We start from the raw sequence: 24,367 nt of genomic DNA, 5'->3' as shown, positions 1-24,367 counted from the left end.
CCCTGTGTGGGGCCCCAATGCCTGGCAGAGAGCACGGATCCCCTTGCTGGGGGTGCAGGGTGTTCCTAGGGCAGGTAGTGCCCAGATCATAAGAACGGCCAATGGTCCATCCCGGCTAAGAGCCACTGATGGACCTAACCTCCACGAATGTATCTAGGTCTCTTGAACCCCGTTAGAGTCCTGGCCTTCACCACATCCCCCGGCAAGGAGTTCCACAGGTTGTGCGCTGTGGGAAGAAAAATGTCCTTTGGTTTGTTTTAAACCTGCCACCTGTTCACTGCATGGGGCGACCCCTCGTTCTAGCAACAGGGAAATAACTTTTCCTTATTCACTTTCTCCACGCCTGTCACCATTGCATAGATCTCAGGCATATCCCCCCTCAGTCTCCTCTTTTTCAAAGCTGGAAGGGCCACGTCTTTTTCATTTCTCTTCCCGTGGGACCCGTCCCGAACCCCTCCTCCTTTTCGTTGCCCTTTTCCGAACCTTTTCCAATGCCAAGAGACCTTTTTGGAGAGGAGGCGACCACATCTGGACGCCGTGTTCCAGATGTGGACAAACCATGGATTTATCCAGAGGCAATAAGATATTCTTATTCACTGTCCCTCTTTTAACGATTCCTAACGTTCTCTTTGTTTTGTGATGGCCGCTGCGCCCGGCGTGGATGTTCTCAGAGAACTCTCCGCACTCCACCGTGACTTCAAGATCTCTCTCTCGAGCAGTGGTGGCTAATTTAGTCCCCGTCGTTTTCTACCGGTAGTTTCCAATGTGCATTACGTTGCATTGATCAACATTAAAATTCATCTGCCGTTTTGTTGCGCCGCCACTTAGTTTGGTGAGCTCCTGTGACGTAGTGGGGGGGCTGTCTGCTCTGTAACCCAGGGTCCCCACCTGGCTGGTCTGTGTGATTCCCATTGACTCACCCACATGTGGATTGGCCCAGACACCTAGTCCCAGCCTGAGCAGATACCAGGGCTCTTCCCAGAGGGAGAGACAAAGGAAGGGAGGTGGAGACAGACACCTGGCTGGGGGGCAGGGCAGTCGGCGTATGGGGCAGCAAGGAGGAAGGAGACTACAAAGCAGTATGGGGGTTCAGGGGCCAGTAGGGAAGTAGATCTGTTGGCCTATCCTATGCCTACATCAAACCTATGGGCTGTGTCTAGACTGCATCCCTTTTCCGGAAAAGGGATGCAAATTAGACACATCGCAATTGCAAATGAAGCGAGGATTTAAATCTCCCCCACTTCATTTGCATAAAAATGGCTGCCGCTTTTTTCCGGCTCGGAGCTTTGCTGGGAAAAAGCGCCAGTCTAGATGGGGATCTTTCGGAAAATAAAGCCTTTTCCGAAAGATCCCTTATTCCTCTTAAAAAAAGGAATCTTGAAGAATCAATAAACCCATTGTTACTATCCTGGCTGGCGGAGCGTCACCACTGGCCGAGGACGGGGGTGCACGGTCAGGGGGCTCCCCGATACGCAGTCACAGATTCTTTGGAAGCTCTTCGCAGGCTGCTTTGGTCCGGACTATCTTGAGCAGTTTGGAATCATCTGCAGATTTTGCCACCTCCCTGTTTACCCCTTTTTCCAGATCACTTAAGAGTGTGTTGAGTAGGAGGGGTCCCAGGACAGACCTTGGGGGACCCCACTAGTTACCTCTCTCCATTCTGAAAACTGACCATTGATTCCTACCCTTTGTTTCCTGTCTTTTAACCAGTTCTCAGTCCTTCTTACCCCATGACAGCTTCCTTTGCTTAAGAGCTTTTGGTGAAGAACCTTGTCAAAGGCTTTCTGGAAACCTAAGTTCACTATCTCCACTAGATCCCCCGTGTCCACATGCTGGCTGCCCCCCTCTAATAGATTGGTGAAGCAGGATTTCCCTGGATCGATACCATATTGACTTTCCCCAACAAAAACTCCTGATCCCGTCGACAGGTTTTGTGAGTTACGGTGCTGCTAGACTGTTGATTGTTTCTGACGTTTTCCCAGTGACAGAGTAACTCCCCCCGCTGAAGCGTCCCCACAAACGACATTCATCTGCGTGGCTCACAGTTCTGTTCTTTTACTGCCGTTTCAACCTATGTGCCCCGACACGCCGTTCGTCGTGCTGGGCTGTGATTGCCAGGGTCACCGCTTGAGCCCTTTTTCAAGATGGGCGTCACATTCGCTACCCTCAGCAGACGGTGCTGTTCCCGGGCTCCCAGAGTGCGTCCTGCCACACCCCCCGGCCCCGTTTCAGGGCCCCAGAATGAGTCCTGCCACGCCCCCCCACATGCCCCATTCGCAGGGCGTCATGGGATTCCTCCTCTGCTAGCCAGGCAGAGATGGCAAGATGCCTGGCGTGGCCCCATGGGGCCCCACCTGTGGCTCGGGGGGGGTGTACTGATTGCAAAATGAGCAATAAATAAACACATGACCGGTGCCAACTCTCCCCACCCCGGCAGGGCCAGGTACAGCGCTCAGCAGGAATGGAAAATCCCGTTTAATTGGCTAACTGGATAAACTGAATAAAGGGGGGGGATGAAACCAGGGGGGGAGGAGGGGGTGGCAGACTCTGCTGGGCAGGAATGCTGTGCTCCACGCCAGAGCAGTCCCTGCCTGCACCCCCCAACCCTGCTGCCATCAGGGGCCGCACCGGCATCCCCATCAGCAGGCCAGGAGCGGCTCCAATCCCACCGGCTAAACCTTCACTTCCCTAGTGCAGGCTGAGAACAATGGGGAGATGGGTGGTGGAACAGCATGAGGGGATGTGGGGCTGGTGCCCTGGGAAAGGGCAGTGAGGGCTAGTGGTTGGGGCGGGGACCAGGGGAGGGGCTAGCAGCCTTCCTGAGCCCCCTCCCACGGCCTCTAGAGATGCCAGGTCACAGTAACCGGCGACACCCCCCTCCCTGCAGCGAATCACGGTGCAGAGGCAGGGCGGGCCCCCGGCCAGGGGCTCATGGGACGAGCAGCCAGGTCTCCAGCAAGCCGGCAGATGGCCAGCGGCTCCTCCGGGCTACGTGGTCTCGGTGGCGCGTCCGGCCCAGCCGGGGGCCTTCCCTGCCAGAGGGGGCAGCTCCCCGGCGTGCGGCAGGGAGCCCCGCTGGCTGCCGGGGCCGGGCCGGGACCCAGGCCAATGTCCGTGGCTGGCGGGGGGCCCAGGCGGCCGTGCTGGGGACTCAGTGGGCGCCGGGGGCCGGGAAGATGAGCTGGAATTCGCTGAGCAGCAGCTCCACAGCCTGGTTCTGGTGCACCATGTCCACAGCCATGCTGAGCAGCTCCCGCTCCGGCCGCAGCAGCGTCGGCCCGAAGACGATGCCGATGTTCTGCCGCGTCATGCGGTTGGTGTCGGCGTGATCCATCACCCTGGGGCGAGACAGCCGTCCGACCTGCAGCCCCCACGGTGCCCCTCAGTCCCACCCGCAGCCCCCCTGGTCCTGTCCCACAGCCCCCACGGTGCCCCTCAGTCCCACCCACTGCCCCCCTGGTCCTGTCCCACAGCCCCCACGGTGCCCCTCAGTCCCACCCACAGCCCCCCCTGGTCCTGTCCCACAGCCCCCAAGGTGCCCCTCAGTCCCACCCCACAGCCCCCCCTGGTCCTGTCCCACAGCCCCCACGGTGCCCCTCAGTCCCACCCACTGCCCCCCTGGTCCTGTCCCACAGCCCCCACGGTGCCCCTCAGTCCCACCCACAGCCCCCCCTGGTCCTGTCCCACAGCCCCCACGGTGCCCCTCAGTCCCACCCACAGCCCCCCCTGGTCCTGTCCCACAGCCCCCAAGGTGCCCCTCAGTCCCACCCCACAGCCCCCCCTCAGCTGTCCGCCCCCGCAGTCTCCCCAGTGCCCCCTGGTCCTGCCCCACGGCCCCCCTTGTGCCCCTCAGTCCCACCCCACAGCTCCCCCTGGAAGCCCCCCCCAGCACCCCCTGGTCCTGTCCCACAGCCCCCATGGTGCCCCTCACCCCCCCCGGTGCCCCTCGGTTGCAGCCCCACTGGTGCCCCTCTGTCCCACCCCACAGCCCCCCCCCCCGGCAGCCCGCGCTCAGCCCTCCCAGTGCCCCCTTATCCTGCCCCACAGTCCCTGGCTCTGTTCCCCAGACTGGGGATTTGAACCCCCCTTACTTGCAGAGATGGGTCAGGAGGTAGCGCAGGGTGGTGTAGTTGGGCGGGGGCAGGCTCTGGACCAGCTCTGCCAGCCGCTGCACCCGCTCAGCATAGGCCGGGAGCTCTGTGGGGAGAAGCAAGGCGGCTCCGCAGCTGGGCGAGATGGGGGCTGCCCCCGGCGGCCATGGGCACTGGCCTCGTGGGCTGCCAGGGACTGAGGTAGCCTGGCGAGATGTGGGAGGCCGTGGGGGCGGGGTGTGGGGGGGCGGGGCGCTGGGGGGCTGTGGGAGCCGTGGGGGCGGGGCGCTGGGGGGCTGTGGGAGCCATAGGGCGGGGCGCTGGGGGGCTGTGGGAGCCGTGGGGGCGGGGCGCTGGGGGGCTGTGGGAGCCGTAGGGTGGGGCGTGGGGGGCTGTGGGGGCGGGGCGCTGGGGGGACATGGGGGCGGGGTGTGGGGGGGGCAGGGCGCTGGGGGGCTGTGGGAGCCGTGGGGGCGGGGCGCTGGGGGGCTGTGGGAGCCATAGGGCGGGGCGCTGGGGGGCTGTGGGAGCCGTGGGGGCGGGGCGCTGGGGGGCTGTGGGAGCCGTAGGGTGGGGCGTGGGGGGCTGTGGGGGCGGGGCGCTGGGGGGACATGGGGGCGGGGTGTGGGGGGGGCAGGGCGCTGGGGGGCTGTGGGAGCCGTGGGGGCGGGGCGCTGGTGGGCTGTGGGAGCCGTGGGGGCGGGGTGCTGGGGGGCTGTGGGAGCCGTAGGGTGGGGCGCTGGGGGGGCTGTGGCGCCGGGGCGCCGGGTCCTTACTGACGGCAGCCACGAAGGCGTCGAAGAGGGCGAAGGGCACGAGGGGCTCGGGCAGCTCGCGGAAGAAGAGCTTGAGGGCGCCGGTCACCACGTGGACGTCGTCCCACTCGGGGTCAGCCAGCGACAGCCGCTCCTCTGGGGATGGGGCGGGTCAGCCGCGGGCGGGGGCACCGGGCAGGCCAGGCCAGAGACACCGAGCCACCCCGTGGGCACCGAGCGCCGGGGTGTGCGCACTCAGCCCCCACGCTGCACCCCAGCCCCCAACACTGCACCTCCAAACCTCACACTGCACCCCCAGCTCCCACGCTGTCGTGGGCAGCCCCACTGCACCTTCCAGCCCCCACACTACACCCCCAAACTCCACACTGCACCCCCAACCCCCACACTGCACCCCCAGCCCCCACGCTGTCATGGGCAGCCCCACTGCACCCTCAGCCCCCACGCTGCACCCCCAGCCCTTATACTGCACCCCCAGCCTCCACACTGCCGTGGGCAGCCCCACTGCACACTCCAGCCCCCACACTGCACCCCCAGACCTGATGCTGCACCCCCCCCACATTGAACCCTAGCCACCCATTGCATCCCTCAGCCCCCCTCACATTGCACCCCATGTCACCTGCCCCCAGCTGTGAGGGTCCCACTGCCGTGCACCCATGCAGCTCAGCAGTGGGCACAGCGGGAGGGCCCCGCGCCCATGGTGCCCACCCAGCACTGCTCTACCTTGGCACGGCTGCTCCGGGAAGACGTAGCGCCCGTCCGAGGTCACCGCCCGCTCTGCAAAACAACAGCCGTCACGGGGCCGCTCTGGCTGCAGGCCGGGGACTACGGGGGAGCCGGCTGGCTGAGCCACCGCGGGGCAAAGGCCAAGGGCCAGGGTGAGGGGCGTACACAGTCCTGCAGGGAGCAGCGCCCAGGCCAGCTGCCCCCCAGCCCTTCCCCTGGGCACAGACACTCACCCCGGTCCACAGCAAAGCGCAGCTTCTGGATCACGGCCAGGTTCCCGCTCACCCGGTAAATCCCGTCCACGTCCAGGCCTGGGGGGGGGGGGGGGTGAGACCCAGCTCGGGACGGTAGAACCCCACGGAGCCCCCTACCCCTCCCCCGCTCTGAGCCCCCTCTGCCCCCTGCCCCTCCCCCGATCTGAGCCCCCTCTGCCCCCCATCTCCCTGCCTCTGCCCAGAGCTCCATGTGCCACCGTCCCCTCCCATGGAGCCCCCTGTGCCCCCCATCTCCCTACCCCTGCCCACATGTGCCCCCTGCCTACTCCTCACCCCTGCTCGGCGGTCCCAGAGGGGAGCATGTCTGCTCCCTGTCGAGGCCTCTCCCCGTCCCAGGTGCCAGTGGCGCTGGCTGGGCAGGTGCGAGAGGGCTCTGGGATGCCCCCAGGGGCTCCGTGGGGGGGAGGGCTAGGACGCCAGGCACCCGCCCGCAGGGCTCCTACCTCTCTCCTCCACAGCCTGGATGCAGAGCCGGACGAAGCGCGGCACCGGGTCGCTGTCCCGCTGGCACAGGGCCTCCAGCCGGCAGCCGAAGACCTGGTCTGCAGAGAGGGCAGTGGTGGGCACCACGCTGGGGTGGGGGGCTGCTCCCCCCCACGGGCTGCCCAGCCTGTCCCCTGCAGTCCCAGCCTCTGGCCACCGGGGGTGCTGTGGGCACCAAGCTTCGGGGGGGGGGGGGGAGTTCAGGAGGGGGCTGAGAACTGGGCCCAGCGGGCAGGGTGAAAGTTGCCTTATTGGCATCAAACGCCCCCCGTCCCTCCCAGGCCATGTTGCTCTGTATCGGGGGGGTGCGGGGCCTGCGAGGTACGGGGGGGTCTGCACCTTGACTGAGCCCCTTCTCCTGCAGGCTCTGGGGGGAAGGGGGATGGGATGCGGGGGGGGGCAGGAGGAGGGGACGGGAGCAGGGGGGAGGGGCCCCACCTCGGATGAGCCCCTTCTCCTGCAGGCTCTGCAGCGGGGGCCGTTTGACGATGAAGCGCCTCAGTTTGCTCTTGACTCGTTTCTTCTCCGTGTTTTCAGGGCTGCGGAGGGAGCCTGGAGGGGGGCAGAGGGGGTGAAGCTGTCAAAGAGCCCCCCCCAGGCCGGTCGCCCCTCCCCTTCCTGCTCCCCGCAATGGGTAGGTGTGACGGCGCGTTGGGGGTCCCCCGCCTCCTGCACCCCCGAAATGGCAGGAACAGACTCCACCAGCCAGTAGAATAGAGGGGGTTTATTGCTTCTCCAGGATACAGCACAGATGTCACCAGGTTACAGGGCAGGCCTAGGATGCCTCAGCCCCCCCTTGATATGGGAGGGGGGGTCTCGGCTTCTAAACCCCCCAGCCTGTTGCTGAGGCTGCTTCCTCCATGCTCCCAGACAGCAACTAACTCACTCTCCTCCAGCCCTGCCCCCCAGCCAGGGGCAGCCTTCCACCTTCCTTTGTTTCTCCCCATGGGGGGTAGCTGGTCAGACAGGTTTGGAGCCCCCTTTGCATAATGACCAGACAGCAGAGGTCGCCACAGCCCTAGCAAGGCACCCCCCCTACGTCACAGTAGGGCACTTACCTGAGGATTTCCTGCCCTCCTTCGGCCTCAGCCCATCGTCTTCCTCGTCCCCGCTCAGGTCCAGCAGCTCGGAGCTGCCGGCCCGGTGCAGCGCGTAGCTCAGCTCCTCCAGGGGGTTCTCCAGGTCCTGGGGTGCAAGGGACACGTCAGGCCTGGGAGCAGCCAACGGGAGGGGGTGGGAACCATTCCCGGCCCCAAAAAGGGGGAGGGGTAGCGGGGGGGGGGGGGGGGGGCACCAGGTCAGCCGGTGGGGAAGGAAGGAGGCCGGGGGCAGAGCCCAGGGCTCGGTTGCGGGTCGGGAGTGAGGGCCTGTGGCCAAGGGGAGGGGTTCCCCCTGTATGGGTGAGGGGTTCTGAAGGCCTGGAAGCCACCCCGCTCTCCCAGGAAACAGGCCTGGGTGCCGGGACAGGGGAGGGGAAGGCACAGGAAGTTCAGAGGAGCCTGCGCAGCCTTGTGGGCCGAAGGTTAGTGGAGCGTGAGGCCTTGTCTACGCTGGTATGTTGTGTGGCCAAAACCTTGCACTGCCATGGAGCTTTTGTGGGGAAAAACACCCAGTCTGGGGGACAAAAAACTGCCACCCCCAAGAGAAACTTTTCTCTTTTCCCCTCCCTTTATTGTCGACAAAGAACCAGGGTTGGACTCTGCTGTGTGGTCTGCAGAGAGACCTGGCTTCCGCCAGTATCCCACAATCCCTGCCCTGCTGGTTGTGCTCAGCGTTGTGTGATCTCTGCTGCCCTGCAAGCCCGCGCCCCTCCTTTTCCAGGAAGTGTCTGACAGCTGAGTGAGTGGCTCCATTTGGGGAACGAACAACGAGCAAACCATTGGGGTGCTCCTGTTCTGCCCAGCTAGGAACCCAGTGGTGGGCCGGCTGCTGCTGCTGGGGGAGGGCTGGCGAGACGGCTGTGCCGTGTGGACATTGCCAAGGGTGTGGGAACCGCCATGCGTGCTGGGATGAGGGACCTGGTTGCTGGGCTGACGGCGTGGGCCTGCTCCCGGAGGACCAGTCTCCGGGTGTGTGAAGCAGGCAGGCAGTTGTGATGTAGTGGGTGTGCTGTACACTCTTGTGGCCCTGGGCCCCCTCTGGTTTTGCATTTACTGGTTGCTGCGTTGTGCTGGGTGTGACCCCTACTGTCCTGTGCTGGTCTGCAGGGACTGTGTGTGTGCTGGTCTGCAGGGATGCAGGGACTGTGTGTGTGTGTGTGTGTGTGTGTGTGTGTGTGTGCACGCGCGCATGCAGGGCCAGCAGGGGATGGTCCCTGAGGGAAGCCCAGCCTCCTGACACCTGCGCTAGGCGGTGGAATCTGAACAAAGCAAAGGGTGTAGCTGCCTGGGTGCTGAGGGACCAGTTGTTGGGGGCTGGGGTGTCTTAGCGGAGGGAAGATGAAGAAAACAGACCAAGTCCAGGACAGGGGGGTTCAGGGGCCTGTGAGCCCCCTTCCCCCGAGAGGACTAGGCTCTGCCCCGGCTCCTGTGTCTATGTCGAGCCCGTGCTGCCATGTCTCTCTGAGAAGCAAATAACCCTTCTATTCTACGGCCTGCCTGAGTCACGTCTGGCTGCGGACGGCGGGGCAGGGTGGGGAGCGAATCCCAGAGACGGAACCGTTCCGGTAGGGGTGCTTTGCCAGGCCCTCGCGTGCAGGGCCGGATTATGGGGGGGGGCCTAGCCGGGCAGCCGCCTGAGGCACCAACGTATGGGGGGACACCCAGGGCCGCTGCCCAGCTCGCCCATGCCTCCAGCCGGCCCTGAGCACAAGAGAACTGGCGTGTTTGGGGGCCTTGCTGACCGGTGCGGTGAAGGAAGGTGCCTTTTGTGATTGGTGTGGTGCCTTCGGGCGTGTCTAGACGACACGGCTCCATCAACGCCGCCAGGGAAACTCAGAGACTCACAGACGAGTTTACCCGACATAGTCAATGAAGCGGGGATTTAAATGATCCCGGCTTCGTTAAAATAAAAATGGCCGCCGCGCTGTGCCGACAATCAGCTGATCCGGCCCAGCCTAGCCGCGGATCGGCCGACAAGGGGAGCCGTTCCACAAGGCATGCCCTTACAATGGAGGACCCCCGGTTTGGGGCTGCAAGTAGCCTTATTCCTCAGCAATTCACCCTGAATTAAAACTCTTAGCTGAGTCCCCCTGGACTCCAATAATACAGGGGCACCGGCAGGGCTGGGGGAGCCCAGGGCTGGGCTGGCAGGGGCTGTGGGGCGGGAGTGAGGGGCACTGGCTGGGCGGGGGGCAGGGCTGGGTTATCAGGGGCTGTGGGGCGGGAGTGAGGGACACTGGCTGGGCGGGGGGGCAGGGCTGGGTTATCAGGGGCTGTGGGGCGGGAGTGAGGGGCACTGGCTGGGCGGGGGGGCAGGGCTGGATTATCAGGGGCTGTGGGGCGGGAGTGAGGGGCACTGGCTGGGCGGGGGGGCAGGGCTGAGTTATCAGGGGCTGTGGGGCGGGAGTGAGGGGCACTGGCTGGGCGGGGGGGCAGGGCTGGATTATCAGGGGCTGTGGGGCGGGAGTGAGGGGCACTGGCTGGGCGGGGGGGCAGGGCTGGGTTATCAGGGGCTGTGGGGTGGGAGTGAGGGGCACTGGCTGGGCGGGGGGGCAGGGCTGGATTATCAGGGGCTGTGGGGCGGGAGTGAGGGGCACTGGCTGGGCGGGGGGGCAGGGCTGGGTTATCAGGGGCTGTGGGGCGGGAGTGAGGGGCACTGGCTGGGCGGGGGGGCAGCCCCCTTATCCCCGTGTGTCCTCGGCGTTCCCCTTGGCGTGGGGCACCCAATAACGGTAACCCTTTGCCCACCAGCACTCACCAGCCTCCGGATGACGCCCTTGATGGTCTGGTGCCAGTCCTGGATGGTGGCCTCGCTGTCGGACTGCAGCAGGAATTCGTTGCCGGTCACGGTGCGGAGCTGCCGGGGCAGGAGCAGGTCAGGGGGCCTGGCAGGGGCAGCTCCCTGCGGGGTCGCCCAAGGGCAGCTGAGGGGAGCCTGGGGGCAGGGACCGTGGGGGGCAGGGTAGCGTCCCTGAGAGCCAGGTGCATGGGGGGGGCGCTCAGGTTGGTTTTCAATGCCCAGCTGATGAGCAGCGTGCCCCCAGCCAGGTCTGTGTTTCTATGGGTGGTGCACATCCGCACCGGTGCACACCGCAAAACTGATTCTGCACACGGGTGGAGAAGAGATGGGGGGTTGCTGGCGCAGGGGTCCAAGAGCCCCGCAGCCTGGCAGTGCTGCCAGGGCAGGAGGTTACTGGATCCCAGGGGGTGGGTTTCCTGGGAGCAGAGGGGCTCTGGGTTCCCAGGGGGTGTTGCGGGGTCCCTAGAGGGGGGTGCTGGGTCTCATGGGGGCAGTGCTGGGTTCCCAGGGGGCATTGCTGGGCCCTGTGGAGGGAGGGGTTGCTGGGTCCCGCGGGGGGGTGCTGGATTTCATGGGGGTGGTGCTGAGTTCCCAGAGGGTGTTGCTGGGTCCTAGGGGCAGGGTGCTGGTCCCATTGGGGGGGTTGGGTCTGGGGGGGGGTGCTGGGTGCCCAGGGGGTGTTACTAGGTCCTGGGAGGGTCTGCTGGGTCCCGGGGGGTGGAGGGTGCTGGGGGGGGCTCCCCCCACACTCACGTGGATGACGTTCTTCTTGCTGGACATGTCGCGTGCCCGCTCCAGTATGGCCCCCCGCAGGTCCACGCTGCTCTCGGGTCTGCTGCTGGCAGGTCTCTGGGGGGGGGGAGGGGGCGTCAGGGCTGGCATGGGGGGGGGACTGGGTGCCCCCTCCCCCGACAGCTCCTGTCTCCTGGGGTGTAGGACAGTGTGACCCCCTCCCCCACACTCCCCACCCAATTCCTCCCTCCCCTCCCAGCCCCCCCCAGCCCCCCCCCAGCCCCCACTCACCCAGCTGGCGGGCGCCGGGCCCTTTTGATCCTTGTAGAAGACGAGGCTGTTCCCGGCCAGCACCACCCACGAGACGCCCCAGCTCTTCCTGCCAGAGAGAGGGGCTGAGCCCAGCAGGGGCAGCCCCCAACTGGCCCCCTCAGCTCCCCCCTGCTGCCCTAGAGCTCCCCCTCCCCCGCCCTGGCTCTGAGCTCCCCTCTCCCCGGGCCCCAGCTCCCCCCTTGCTCTGGGTGGCAGAGAAAGGCCCCTTTGTCCATTCATGCCCAGGGGACGCCCCTCGGCCAACCCCCCGGGCCGGGAGAGACCGAGCGGCTCCCTGCGCCCTGCCAGAGAGGGGGAGCCACGGCCAGCCCCCCGCCCAGGGACTGCCCCCTCCCCGGGATCCCTCCCAGCCCCGCCCCCACCCCCGCCCCGGGATCCCTCCTGTCCCCTCCCCGGGGATCCCCCCTACCCCCTCCTCCTGCCCCCACCCCCAGGATCCCTCCTGCCCCCTCCCTGGGGATCCCTCCTGCCTCTGCCCCCAGGATCCCCCCTGTCCCCTCCCCGGCATCCCTCCTGCCCCCTCCCTGGGGATCCCTCCTGCCCCTGCCCCAGGGATCCCTCCTGCCCCCACCCCCAGGATCCCCCCCACTCCCTCCCCGGCATCCCTCCTGCCCCTGGGCCCACCCCCCATACCTGAGTTTCCGACCACCCTCTGCAATCTTGGTTTTGTTCAGGTGCCCGGCCTTCTCCACCTCCTGCCATGACGAGAGTTGTCAGCCCCCCGCAGCCCCACTTCACAGCCTCCCCCTGCCCCCTCCCCCACAACCCCCTGCTCAGCTGAACTCCTGCCCCTCACCCCCCCCAGCTCCTGCCCCCGTCCCTCCCCCTCCACCCCCTGCCCAGACCAGTCCCCCCGCCCCCCGCCTGAACCACCCAGCGGGGACCCCAGGCTCCAGCCAACCCTTGGGCACTGGATCAATTGGGGGCGACCAAGGGGATGGGGGCAGGGCCCATTCGCCCTCCTCCCCAGCGGGAGCAGTCAGACTGCGGGAGCCCAGGGGAGGGGGAGGGGCCTGGGGTGTAACTCACATGGGGCAGGTCGGAGGGGAGAGGGGGGGAGCCCCCAGGGGAGGGCGAGAGGGAGAGGGACGGGGAGGGGGAGCTGGTCCCCGCCCAGTCGTCAAAGATGTGCTGGGAGCGATTCCTGCGGTGAGACACCTGCAGAGTGAGAGTCAGGTTGATGGGTCCAGTAGCCAGCGCCCTTCCCCCCCCACCGAATACCCCAGCGCCCTGCCCCCCCCCGCCGAATACCCCAGCGCCCTGCCCCCCACGCCCCCAAATACCCCAGTGCCCTGCCCCCCCGCTGAATACTCCAGCGCCCTGCCCCCCACGCCCCCGAATAACCCAACGCCCTGCCCCCCACCGCCGAATAACCCAGCGCCCTGCCCCCCCGCCGAATACCCCAGCGCCCTGCCCCCCACCGCCGAATAACCCAGCGCCCTGCCCCCCCGCCGAATAACCCAGCGCCCTGCCCCCCACCGCCGAATAACCCAGAGCCCAGCCCCCCACACCCCCAAATACCCCTGCGCCCTGCCCCCCACACCCCCGAATACCCCAGCGCCCTGCCCCCCCGCCGAATACCCCAGCGCCCTGCCCCCCACACCCCCAAATACCCCAGAGCCCTGCCCCCCACCACCGAATAACCCAGCGCCCTGCCCCCCCATGACCCCGAATGCCCCAGCGCCCTGCCCCCCACCGCCGAATACCCCAGCGCCCTGCCCCCCACGCTCCCAAATACCCCAGCGCCCTGTCCCCCACCGCCTGAATACCGCAGCGTCCTGCCCCCCACGCTCCCGAATACCCCAGAGCCCTGCCCCCCACGCTCCCGAATACCCCAGAGCCCTGCCCCCCACCGCCGAATAACCCAGCACCCTGCCCCCCACGCCCCCAAATACCTCTGTGCCCTGCCCCCATTACCCTGCCCCCAAATACCCCAGCACCCTGCCACCTGTGCCCCCAAATACCCCAGTACCCTGCCCCCCCACTCACCCGAATACCCCAGCACCCTGTCCCTCCACCCCCAAATACCCCAGAACCCTGCCCCCTATGCCCCCAAATACCCCTGTGCCCTGCCCCCCACCCTTCGAATACTCCAGTACCTTGCCCCAACACCCTGCCCCTCATCATGCCCCCTGAATAGACCAGCCCAACACCCTGCCCCCTGGAAGAGGATGTGGAGCTCGCCGGGGCTGCCGCCAACATGCAGGCCCAAGCCCCAAACACTGGCTCCCTGAGGAAGCACATGGGGCTGCGGCCCAGACACCCTCTTGTCCCTGCAGAGCTCAGGACCCACCCCAGTGCCCTGTGGCCCCCCAAGATGTCCCTGCCCCTGCAACCGACCCCCAGCGGAACAGCACGGGCCCAGCCCCACAGGCTCCTCACCTTGGGCGCGCAGGACTCCGGCAGCATCATGGATTTGGTGTAGCCAAGCCGGCCGGCCCGGGCACCGCCCTTGCCCTGCGCCAGCGTCTCGCCCAGGCTGGCCTCTGCCAGGGACTCAGCGCCCAGGGCCTCCATGGGGAGCAAACTCTGACGGGACAGAGCAATGAGTCAGGGAGTGTCCCCCATAACCCCTCCCTCCCGACCCACAGCCCCCGCCAGCCCAGCCCTGCCAGTGCCCCTCAGTCCCGACCCACAGCCCCCGCCAGCCCAGCCCTGGCAGTGCCCCTCCCTCCCGACCCACAGCCCCTGCCAGCCCAGCCCTGGCAGTGCCCCTCCCTCCCGACCCACAGCCCCTGCCAGCCCAGCCCTGCCGGTTCCCCCCCCCCCCCCGAGTCCCGACCCACAGCCCCTGCCAGCCCAGCCCTGCCGGTGCCCCTCAGTCCCGCCCCACACAGCTCCTAGCACTGCTCTGGGTGGGCTGTCTCGGCCGGGGTTTGCTCACGCCCCCCTCCACCGGCTCCCTCCCTGGGGTGCTTCATAACAGCAATTAGTGCTCGGCTTTCTCAGGCACCTGGCGGGCAGCCCGGGTGCTTGGCTCAGCCTGGACAGGGCACAGGAGGCCAGGCAGCACAGCCCGCCCAGGGAGGGCCCCAGGGGGAGCAGGGAGAGGCCCAGAGCCAGCTTGGCCCCAGATCCCCAGATACGCCCTGCCAGGGACCCATGGGGAGAACAGCAGCACACGGATGTGCACACACTCACTGGGGCACGCACGCTCACACACTGGCACTGACAAGCTTGTGCAAGCGCACACGCACGCACACGCCTGTGTCACACCAACAGACAGAACCAAACCCGGGACTTCCAGAGCTCAGTGCATGAGCCTAAAGCGTGAACTAAAAGCCAGCTGGCTCCCAGCTCCAGCTGCAGGGGAAACTCCTTGTTCTCTCTGGAAGTGGTCTCACACTCCATGGCACATGGTGCACATGAGTTCTCCTGTCCTATAGTGACCTAGTGTGCGTGCCTCAGTTTCCCTGCCAGCTGAGAGTCACGCCTGGCTGTGGATGGGGGTGCAAGTTTGGAGGCTTCCCCCACACTTTGGGGACATGCACACACTCATGCGCACACATGCACACACTCATGCACACTCATGCGCACACACGCACACTCATGCACACACACACACACACACACACACACACATGCTCCCTCTCCCCTCATTACCATCTCCCGGTGGCGCCGGGGAGGTTTCCAAGACTTGTCGCCCGTCTCCCGGTTGTAGAAGTAGCTGCGGCCAGTGCTGGGGTCGAGGTGGCGCTCCCAGGTGTCCAGCACCTGCTGCGGGGGGCCGCTGGGGTCGGGGGGCTCCCCCCGTAGCTGTTTTATCTCCTCCAGGTTGCAGTAAATCGGGGACTCCTCCATGGTGACTCCAGGGGGTGGCGCCTACCAGGCATGGACGGGGGCTGGTTACTGTCAGGGCTGCTGCCTCCTGGGCACTCCCCACCCCAATGTCAGAGTTTGGGGTACACAGAGAGAAACCAGCTAGCTTGGGGACAGAGGGCCCCAAATTCTTGACAGAGCTCCAAGGGTCCTCTACTAACAGGGGCTGCAGGTCAGGGTCACCGGCAGAGATCTGTGTGGGGAGCCCAGGGCTGGGCTGGCAGGGGCTGTGGGCTGGGGGTGAGGGGCACCGGCAGAGCTTGGGGGGGGCAAGGCTGGGATGGCAGGGGCTGTGGGGTGGGGGTGAGGGGCACCGGCAGAGCTTGGGGGGGGCAAGGCTGGGCTGGCAGGGGCTGTGGGGTGGGGGTGAGGGGACCAGCAGAGCTTGGGGGGGGGGGCTGGGCTGGCAGGGGCTGCCAGGCGGGGGTGAGGGTCACTGGCAGACCGGGGGGGGGCAGGGCTGGGCTGGCAGGAGCTGCGGGGTGGGGGTGAGGGTCACCAGCAGAGCTTGGGGGGGCAGGCAGGGCTGGGCTGGTAGGGGCTGCCAGGCGGGGGTGAGGGGCACTGGAAGGGTGGGGGGGGGGCAGAACTGGGCTGGCAGGGGCTGCAGGATGGGGGTGAGGGGCACTGGAAGGGCTGGGGGGGCAGAACTGGGCTGGCAGGGGCTGCAGGATGGGGGTGAGGGGCACTGGCAGACCTGGGGGGGGCAGGGCTGGACTGGCAGGAGCTGCGGGGTGGGGGTGAGGGTCACCAGCAGAGCTTGGGGGGGCAGGCAGGGCTGGGCTGGCAGGGGCTGCCAGGCGGGGGTGAGGGGCACTGGAAGGGCTGGGGGGGCAGAACTGGGCTGGCAGGGGCTGCAGGATGGGGGTGAGGGGCACTGGCAGACCTGGGGGGGGCAGGGCTGGACTGGCAGGGCCTGCAGGTTGGGAGTGAGCGACATCAGCAGAGATGTGCAGGTGAGGGAGCCCGGGGATGGAACAACTTGGACTTTGAACGAGAAGGGGGCGGTGCCCCTACCCGACCCCACAGCCCCCTTCACCCCTCGGCCGTGCAACAAAGAGAGATGCTTCATGTTTTCTCTGAACACTGGGGGCGTGCCTCAGTTTCCCTTCTGTAACTCAGGCATCTTTGGGGTGGGACCAGGGTGTGCTTTTGCAGCGACCCCTACGGGGCAGGCGGGGCGCCGGCGGGCTGCCCGGGCACAGAGAAGGGCCAGCGCTCTGCAGCCTGGCATCTCAGGGCCGGGCCCCTCCTCTGCAAGGAGCCAGCCGGGTGCTGGAGAACGGGGAGCAGGGACCTGCTGGCTGGGGACAGAGGCAGCCCGGAGGCCGGGTGGGGGGAGTGTGGCCGGGTGGCTGAAGTGCCGGTCTGCTCTGGGCCCGGGGGGCCCGGTGAGGACTTTGCCTGGAGTTCCTGCTGTCTGTGCTGGGCTCCCACCGGCTCCCTTGTGGGGCACCCACCGGCTGGGAGTCCCGGCTGGCTGCAGGCCGGGCTGGGCCCGGGGCTGTCAGGCTCCCCGGGGGGCTGAACGCAGACCCGGGAGGGGCCGGAGCCCTGTGGGGAGGCTGCTGCACGCCCCCCCCCTCCCCGCCTCTCCCACTCCGGATGAAGCAGAGAAACGTTTGCTTTAGTCACGACTGGTAACGGCTTCCCCAGAGCCGCTTGGAACCGCGCCAGGGGCCCTGAGCCGCCCGTCAGCTGGTGCCCCCCCCATTCCGACTGCCCCCTCCCTCCTCCATGACCCCCTGCACTCCCTCCCTTCCCCCGCCTGCGCCCCCTTCCTGTACGCCTCCCCCTCATGATCCCTATACCTCTCCCACCTGGACCCCCTGCATCCCCTCGCCCCTGCTCAGCCCCTCCGCTCTCTGCACACAGTGCCCTGCCCCCTGGCCGCCCCTCGGCCCCCCTCGGCCCACGCCCCGGTGTCCCAGGCAAACACTCACCACCTGGCGCTGGGCTCAGCCTGTCAGTCGCACCCCCCCCCCCCCACTGGGGGCAGCTGATCCCTCAGCCCCGGCACCGGGGAACTGGGTCAGGGGCCCGTGGCTCCTTGCACCAGACCGCACCCCAGGGGGCAAGCCCCTCCCCCAACTCACCCCACATCCTGTGGATTAGCACAGCTGCCCCCCCCGCCCCCTCCTACACTTCCCTCCCTGCGGTCAGAGAAAGAGAAAAAGAGGAAGACGGGGGTGGGGGGTGAGACTCCTAAATGAGCCCAGAAGCAGGGCCGGGTACCAGGGAGACCAGGCCTGGGTCAGCATCTGCAGTGAAGGGCAGCGGCAGAGCTAAGAGGTGGGTGGAAGGACCCAGGACTGGGCCGGCAGGGGCTGGGGGTCGGGAGCGGGGGGCACCAGCAGGGTTGGGGGGGCCAGGCTGGGCCGGCAGGGGCTGTGGGTCGGGAGCGGGGGGCACCAGCAGGGTTGGGGGGGCCAGGCTGGGCCGGCAGGGGCTGTGGGTCGGGAGCAGGGGGCACCAGCAGGGCTGGGGGGCAGGGCTGGGCTGGCAGAGGCTGTGGGTCGGGAGCGGGGGGCACCGGCAGGGCTGGGGGGCAGAGGGGCAGGGCTGCTAGTGCCGTGGGTGCTGCCCCACCCCACTCCCAGCAGGCCATACTCACTCCGGGGGGGGTGGCTCCCTGCCCCACCAGATCCCTCGGGGGCAGGCACGGCTGCGGCTGGCTCTGGGCCAGGCGGGTGGCGCTGAGGCTCCTGCTGACGGGCTGCTCTGGGCTGAGCGGGAGGCCGGGGTCCCAGGCTGGCAGGCTCCGGCGGTGGCAGGCGTGGTGGCTGGGCGGGGCCAGGGGGCTAGACAGGTCCTGGAGGGATCGGTACCGCGGCTGCAGGCCTGGCACGGGGAGAGAACAGCGGAGTCAGAGCCCCGGGGGTGCGGGGAGGGGGGCAGCAGAGGGAGACTCCCGGCCCCTGCACAGCACGTGGGGCTGACAGAGGGCACCCCCCGGCTCAGCACACAGCTGGGGACACCGCCCCCCTCCCCCCTCCCAGCGTGACCCCACTCGCCTCCTAGCTTGACAGCTCACCCCACAGATACCCCCTAGAGCCCCCCTTTTCCCCCAGCTCAGCGCCCCCTAAGCCCCCCATCTCCTGCAGCCCAGCGCCACCAGCTCCCCCCAGCCCAGCGCCCCCTGAGCCCCTCTCTTCCTCCAGCCCAGCGTCCCCCACTCCCTGCAACCCAGCGCCCCCTGAGCCCCCCACTCCCTCCAGCCTAGCGCCCCCTGCTGAGCCCCCTTGTAACACTTCAATGTCCGTGCCTCCATTTCCTCCTGTGCTGCCGTTCCCCAGGGGCTGCTTGCTCCCAGGGCAGGAGCAGAGGCAGAGAGGTGCCTGGCGCCAGGCCGGCTGGGCCTTGCCGCCTCTCGGTGGAGCAGCCGAGAAGACAATGGCCACTGGCAGTGAGTGACCGAGGACAGAGGGGGCTGAGCGTAGCTCTCAGCGGGGCCAGGTGGGGGAGCTGGTTGGGGGCTCAGGGCTGCCCTGACCACGGAGCTCCGGAGGCCGGAGAGTCAGCGCTGGGACAAGGGGGCTGCCTGGGGGCTCCGCGCTAGCCCAGGGTCTGTCTTGGGGGACTCTGGGGTGACGCTCCGGTGGGACACAGGGATCTGACGGCCCAGGGGTCCAGTCTAAGGCAGCGGAGAAGCCGTGTGGGAGGCCCTGGAGGGCGCGTGAGACCCCAGAGACGAGGGTCCAAAGTGGGTCTGTAGCCCTGATCCTGTGGTCCGTGACCCCCCCAGCTCGCTCCCTGCCAGACACTCACCCTGGGCCGGGTGCTGCAGGGTGCCCACAGCTGCGGGCAGCGTGGCACTCAGCCACGGGCCACTCTCCATGCCAGGGCCCACCTCTGCCACGTAGGTGGCCGGCACGAAGATGGGCCGGGCCCTGCGGGGGTCGCTCTGCCGGCGCACCTGCCACCAGTCCTCATTGGACTTGTGCAGCAGCAGGAAGCGCTCGCCCTCGGCGATGGAGACCTGGCGCCCGTCCTCCGCCTCGTACTGGTAGTCGTAGAGTGCCCGCAGCGCCACGGCCGGGGAGGAGTCCGGCGAGGGGCCAGCCCGGTGCCAGGACCGGCCTTCCAGCCGCCACCGCCCGGACAGCATCTCTGCGAGGGGACGAGCGGCCGGCCCCCCTGTGTGCGCTGCAAGCCCAGACCGGCCAGGGCCCAGCACTGTCATCTGCAAGGAGAAGGCAGGGGACCAGGCTGAGACCCGGGGTGCTAGCCCCGAAGGCCCCCGAGACAGCAACAGCACAGGGAAAGGGGGCCAGCTGGCTCGAGGGCCGGGGACGGGGCCTTTCCCCTCTGGGGAGCGTGGAACCGGTGTGGGCCCTGCCCGGGGGAGCGTGTCCATCCCCTGGTGCATGTGCCCAGGCGGACCAGCCCGCTCTCACCCCAGACCCAGTCTCAGGCCCACCACTGGACAGGCAGGGCACCCCCCAGAGGATGGGACGTGGCTGCCTGCCCTCCCCGAAGGACGTGTCCGAGCCAGGCCCCAGCACCCTGGTAGTGGCCGGAGGGTGAGGCCACGTGGCTACAGGAAGCCTAGATCTGCTACAACAGGAAGCCAGCCAGCTCTGCGGCTTTTCAGCCTGTGGCTCATCGGAGGCAGCCACGCACGGCTGGGGAGGGGGGCAGGGCCCCCACATGTCCCTCCTCTCCGGACCAAGCAGCTCTCCTCCTGGGCCAGAGCCAGGGGCTGTATGGTGCGATCCCCCCATTCTACCCGCTTCTCCCCTAGGTGACCCCAATATGGCCCCTAGGGGCAGGACGCTGGGACTCAGAGCCCTCTAGGGGAGGCATCTTCCGGGCCCTTCCACCCTGTATCCCCCCTGGCTGTGGGGATGGAGCCGAAGCCAGGGCCTGGCGTGGCACCGGGGCCAACCCATGGTCTGTGCCTGCAGGCTTGTTCCACATGCCCAGAGCAAAGGGGGACATCTGTGTGGGGCTGGGCTAAGGAGGGGACCAGCTGAGCCCAGAGTGAGTCCAGGAAGGGCTCAGGCGCCGGGACCAACTGGACTGGGTGCATTGGTGCGACGCACGAGGCAGGAGGACTCACCACGGCCGTGGCACTGCCATGGGGCTGGCCCGCAGGACCTGGGGACGGAGGGAGAAAAGCAGTCACTGCAGGGTTAATGCGCTCTGGGCTCCTGTGATGGCGATCAGGGTTACGTGTCCGCAACAAACCTTGCACAGACAGGGTGAGCTATGCGAAGCTTACAGCTCTCTGGCTGCGGCCGTACCCTTTGGGGGCGGGTCTCATTCTTGTACAGGACGATAGGAACGCTGGCTGTGTGTCTCTATTCCAAACAGCAGGCCCTGGAGTAACCCACACAAGAGCCAGCCCGGGTGTCTGGGGGTCGCCTCTGGTTGATTGGCCCATCCAGGAACAGTCAAGAAACATGAAGCACCAGTTGGACTTCTCTGCAAACCTGCAATCCGGCAGGTGGGCCCAGGCGTCGGCTTGTAAAGGCCTGAATTTTGCATGGACAGGTGACTTCCTCCTGACAAATGCCATTTTCTCCAGAGACTTGATTTAAGCCAGCCACAGTATCCCACCGCTGCCACAAGCGTGCACCAAGAACTTTGCATTCGGTGCATGTAATTTAGCAATGTTAACTCTCACACTTTCTTCCTTTTTATGAATAAGCCGTGAGATGTTAAGAGTCCAAAGGATTGGCACAGCGCGCGCCGTTGGGTAAGAACTGAGGTGTAAATTGACCTGGGAGGTGGCTGGCCCTTTGGGACTGGGAGAACCTGTTTGGAGTTGGTGAGACTGGTTTTCAGAACCTCTCAGCTGTGTACGGCGCGGGGCTGGCTGTGGCCCAGGGAATGTGGGGGTGTCTAAGGGGATTTGCTTGTGAAGCTTTGTGCTGGCCAGGGAGGCAGCTCTGCATGGCTGGTTTGGTGCCTTAGAGAGGAGGACCCCCCCAGTACGTAGCCCTGGTTCTGAGCAATTCGTCCTGACTTGACTCTCAGCGGTGCCCCCGCAGGAACCTGCATTATTACCGCACCCGGGGCTGAAGCGGGTGCCTCTGTCACCAAGGGCTGAGGGCCAGAGCTGCGCTTGGAAAGCTGATGCCCCTGCCAGCCCAGGATCTAAGCCCGGTCGTCTGCTCTCCCTCGCCCCACTGACAGAGCAGGAAGCTGGGACACAGGAGGAAGGATACCCCCGCCCCGGTAGAATTACCAGCACAACGAGGGATTGAACCCAGGAGTCCTGACTCCTGCCCCTGCCCCGGGCCATGGTGCCTTTGACTGCCCATTCTGCGTGTGAGCATGGGCACGGGCAGCCAGTCCACACCCTCCGCTGCAGCCAAGAACCAGGGCAACCCTCCGTACCAGGGAGGGAGTTAAGGCCTGGAGCGACTAGCCAGGGGCTGGGTTGTGGGGGTGCTTGGAGCCTGTTGGTGCTCTGGCTCTACCAGGAGTGGGGGGCTGGGTTGAGGAGTGGGCGTGGGGTCAGGGACCCTGAAAAGGCAGCTGCTGGCCCAGCCTGCCCCCCCCTCCTCCCCCTTCCCGTCCTGGAGCAGCACAAAGGACCTGGTTTGAATTGTTTTCCTACAAGTCACACACACACCCCCGCCACATAGAGAGCGCAGGTACCGCATTTCCGCTCCACGAGGGGCACCGGCTTCCTGTGCACCGAGCTGCGGCGCAAGCCGAGCGCGCCTCTCTGTCTCCCGCGCCCTGGGGCGCTGCCCCCGCTCAGTACGGGCGGGAAGGGCCCGGGGAGAACAGCCCCATGTAGAATAAAACTGGCGTGAGAGAAGAGTCCATCCTCCATACCACACCACTTCCACTGCACCCCCAGGCCAAGCCTCGATTTGATAGGATGCAGCTAGCTCTGGGTGGTGCCTCTACACAGTAGCCAGCGATGGGGGACAACATGGATTAACAGCCCTTCAAGACGCTGCATCCCCCAAGCCCTCTCTGCTTGCTTGCCACTGATTGCAAAATATGCCAGCTCTCCCACCGGGCGGCTAGTCCCCAGGGACCCTTCAATCTTGTCACTTTGGGGGAGCATGTCTGAAAGCCAGGCCTTTGTCAATCCCCCGCCTCCGTTCAGTTCTATCGCTGGCCCTCGCCCCCACGCTGCTGGTTCTGCAGTGGACTGTCCTTGGCTGGTCTCTGGTTAAACAGGCCCCTTGGCTTACGTGCGAAACCAGCGGCAACCCATGGAAAATGCAGATCCTGCAGCTGAGATGCTGAGCCAACGGCAGCCGGACCCAATGGGCACTGCGGGGAGGCAGGATGCCTCGGACAACCAGAGGCTGCCCCCACTGAGAGGGAAGGGGGCTGCAGGGTTAAGAGATCAGGGTTACTCTGCCACTAACTCACTGGTGACCGTGGCCATGTCATTTTCGCTAGCCCTGGCCTCAGTTTCCCCATCTGCAAAATGGGGATGACAATCCTGCCTTGGTCTGTGTGATCAATTCAGCATGACAGAGATTGTCTGTCGCTGTGTCTGAGCAGTGCCCAGCCCAGTGGGGCCCTGGTTGTGCTACCGGAATCCACCTATGCAGCAGCCCCGAAGCTGGGCTCCCCTGCCTCTGGAGGAAAGCCAAACAGGCCTGCTGTGGGGTAGGGGAGAGTTGGCGGCTGCTTGCTAAAGAGATCAGAGGAGCCCGAGGCTGAAGAGCAGGGAGGAAGACCCGATGTGACTCTCCGGGCCAGGCTTCACTGCTGCAAACCTTCCCAAAGGGAAACCAAACCCTCCAGAGATGGCACCCATGGGTGCTGACCCGTCCTGTGCCTCCCACAAACAAAGCCGCCAACCTTCCCGTCTTCTCTACCCAGCCAGTTGCACAGCCCCTTGTTTGCTGATGGGCATTGGGAACCCTGGCACCTTGTCCTACAGCTGACACTTCGGGGGCGTGAATATCTGGGACAGGCGGGGTGGTCCTGAGCCCCTGAAACAGGCCAGCTGGCAGCGTGTGCCACACAAGACTTCCTGGGACAGGCACCCGCAGAGCAGGCCCATGGTGGGAAAACGCAGACAGTCCAGCCTTCCCAAGAGTTGAGAGTCCCAGCTACCACCTCTCTGTTTTTCCTCCATCCTGGGCAGCCTTGCTGGCTCCCCCAGACGCTGTTTTGAAAGCTTGTGCACTGGGGCTGGGCTGGCGACACACGACATGTGGCTGGAATCGCCGGCTCAGCGCCTTTGCCTCCCACCACCTCCTGCACCCGGCCCTTGCCGGCGGTGCGTGGCCCCGACCCGGTGGCGGCTGTGCATGGCTCCAGCCCGATGGTGGCGGTGGGTAGCCCCAGCCCGGCGGTAGCCCTCTCTATCTGTACGGGATGCCCAGGCAGTAGTGCCCATGTGACTCTGAGGGTTTTTCGTGCCAGCTTGTGCTATTCGGGGGAGGGGGCTTTACAGACATACCCCCCCCCCCCAGGTATCTTTCTAGGGAGACCCATTGCTCTGAGCTGCAGCTCATCAGCGCTTCAGTCCTAGCGCAGCAGGCAGCCTGCGACTGGCAAGCCCCCCCGGCAGCCGGTACCTTGTCCCCAGCTAAGAGGCTGGGCAGAGCAGCCCTTCCCTGCCCCATCGGGCCCCTTACCTGGCCAGTCGCTCCCCTCCCTGGAGCAGGACCTCCTGCAACTTTGGTGGCAGCTTCTCAGCAGCTGCTGCCAGAGGAGGAGGGTCCTGGGACAGCTCAGCCCACGTCAGCCACTCTAGTGACACCTCCCCGGCCATGTGACAGGCAGCTAGGGCTGGCCCTGGGCACAGAGCTGCGCTGTCGGTTGGAGGCCTCCAGACTGCAAGGTTCTTGGTGGGAGGAGAGTACGGTCTAGTGGTTAGAGCAGGGTTCCGTTCCCAGATCTGGGAGGCTCTTCGGCACAGCCAGGATGAGCTAGGAGTGCATCACGGCGGCCGTGGAGTCTGGCTGGTGCTCGTTGGTCTGTGTGGTACCAGCAGGGTTACCTGAGCACATGCTGGTCTCTCCACTACCTCAGCACCCTGGGGTGTGCTTAAGCCTGTTGCATCTCCATCCTTGTCCCGTGTGGCATGAAGATAAGTGTCACCCTCAAGAGAGTCCTTGTGGATAATTCCCTGAAAACATCCACGCAGTGTGCAGCGGCAGACAAAAAATGTTAGGAATCATTTAAAAGGGGATCGAGAATAAGACAGAGAATATCTTATTGGCTCTCTGTAAAACCATGGGATGTCCACATCTTGAATACTGTGTAGAGATGTAGTCGCCTCATCTGAAAAAAAATAAAATAA

The 24,367-nt window shown here is 66.0% G+C and overlaps 1 protein-coding gene across 6 annotated transcripts; it reads right to left on the bottom strand.

The window, feature by feature from the left end:
* Positions 1–5: 5 nt before the first annotated feature.
* ARHGAP9 (Rho GTPase activating protein 9) lies at positions 6–24,300 on the bottom strand. 6 transcript variants are annotated; one of them, XM_075901782.1, is made up of 19 exons: positions 20,323–24,299; positions 20,195–20,232; positions 18,901–19,315; positions 17,747–17,973; positions 14,917–15,135; positions 13,696–13,842; positions 12,343–12,471; positions 11,947–12,008; positions 11,272–11,359; positions 11,002–11,097; positions 10,207–10,305; positions 7,407–7,533; positions 6,787–6,900; positions 6,309–6,407; positions 5,824–5,901; positions 5,588–5,641; positions 4,868–5,002; positions 4,092–4,197; positions 6–3,338 (listed from the first exon to the last, which is right to left on the bottom strand). In XM_075901782.1, exons 3-19 carry the CDS (start codon positions 19,313–19,315, stop codon positions 3,152–3,154), a joined length of 2,382 nt encoding a protein of 793 aa, XP_075757897.1. In that variant the 5' UTR covers positions 20,195–20,232; positions 20,323–24,299; the 3' UTR covers positions 6–3,151. The 6 variants fall into 6 exon arrangements, with proteins under 6 accessions (XP_075757897.1, XP_075757896.1, XP_075757895.1 ...); XM_075901781.1 differs by having other exon boundaries at positions 23,700–24,299; XM_075901780.1 differs by having other exon boundaries at positions 18,901–20,232; positions 23,700–24,300.
* Between the last annotated feature and the right edge of the window lie 67 nt (positions 24,301–24,367).

This window comes from Pelodiscus sinensis, chromosome 19, assembly GCF_049634645.1.
Source record: "Pelodiscus sinensis isolate JC-2024 chromosome 19, ASM4963464v1, whole genome shotgun sequence".
In the NCBI taxonomy this organism is placed as follows: domain Eukaryota; kingdom Metazoa; phylum Chordata; order Testudines; family Trionychidae; genus Pelodiscus; species Pelodiscus sinensis.
Note: the sequence above shows the minus strand (reverse complement) of the source record. Positions and strands in the feature narration are given on the sequence as shown.

Coding starts and splice junctions, on each gene's coding strand:
- ARHGAP9 (XM_075901779.1), bottom strand. CDS start 19,501: ATGCACCAGGGGATGGACACGCTCCCCCGGGCAGGGCCCACACCGGTT. Junction 12,472..13,695: donor CGGAGTCCTGCGCGCCCAAG/GTGAGGAGCCTG, acceptor CTCACTCTGCAG/GTGTCTCACCGCAGGAATCG. Junction 5,902..6,308: donor CCAGGCTGTGGAGGAGAGAG/GTAGGAGCCCTG, acceptor CCCCCCCCCCAG/GCCTGGACGTGGACGGGATT.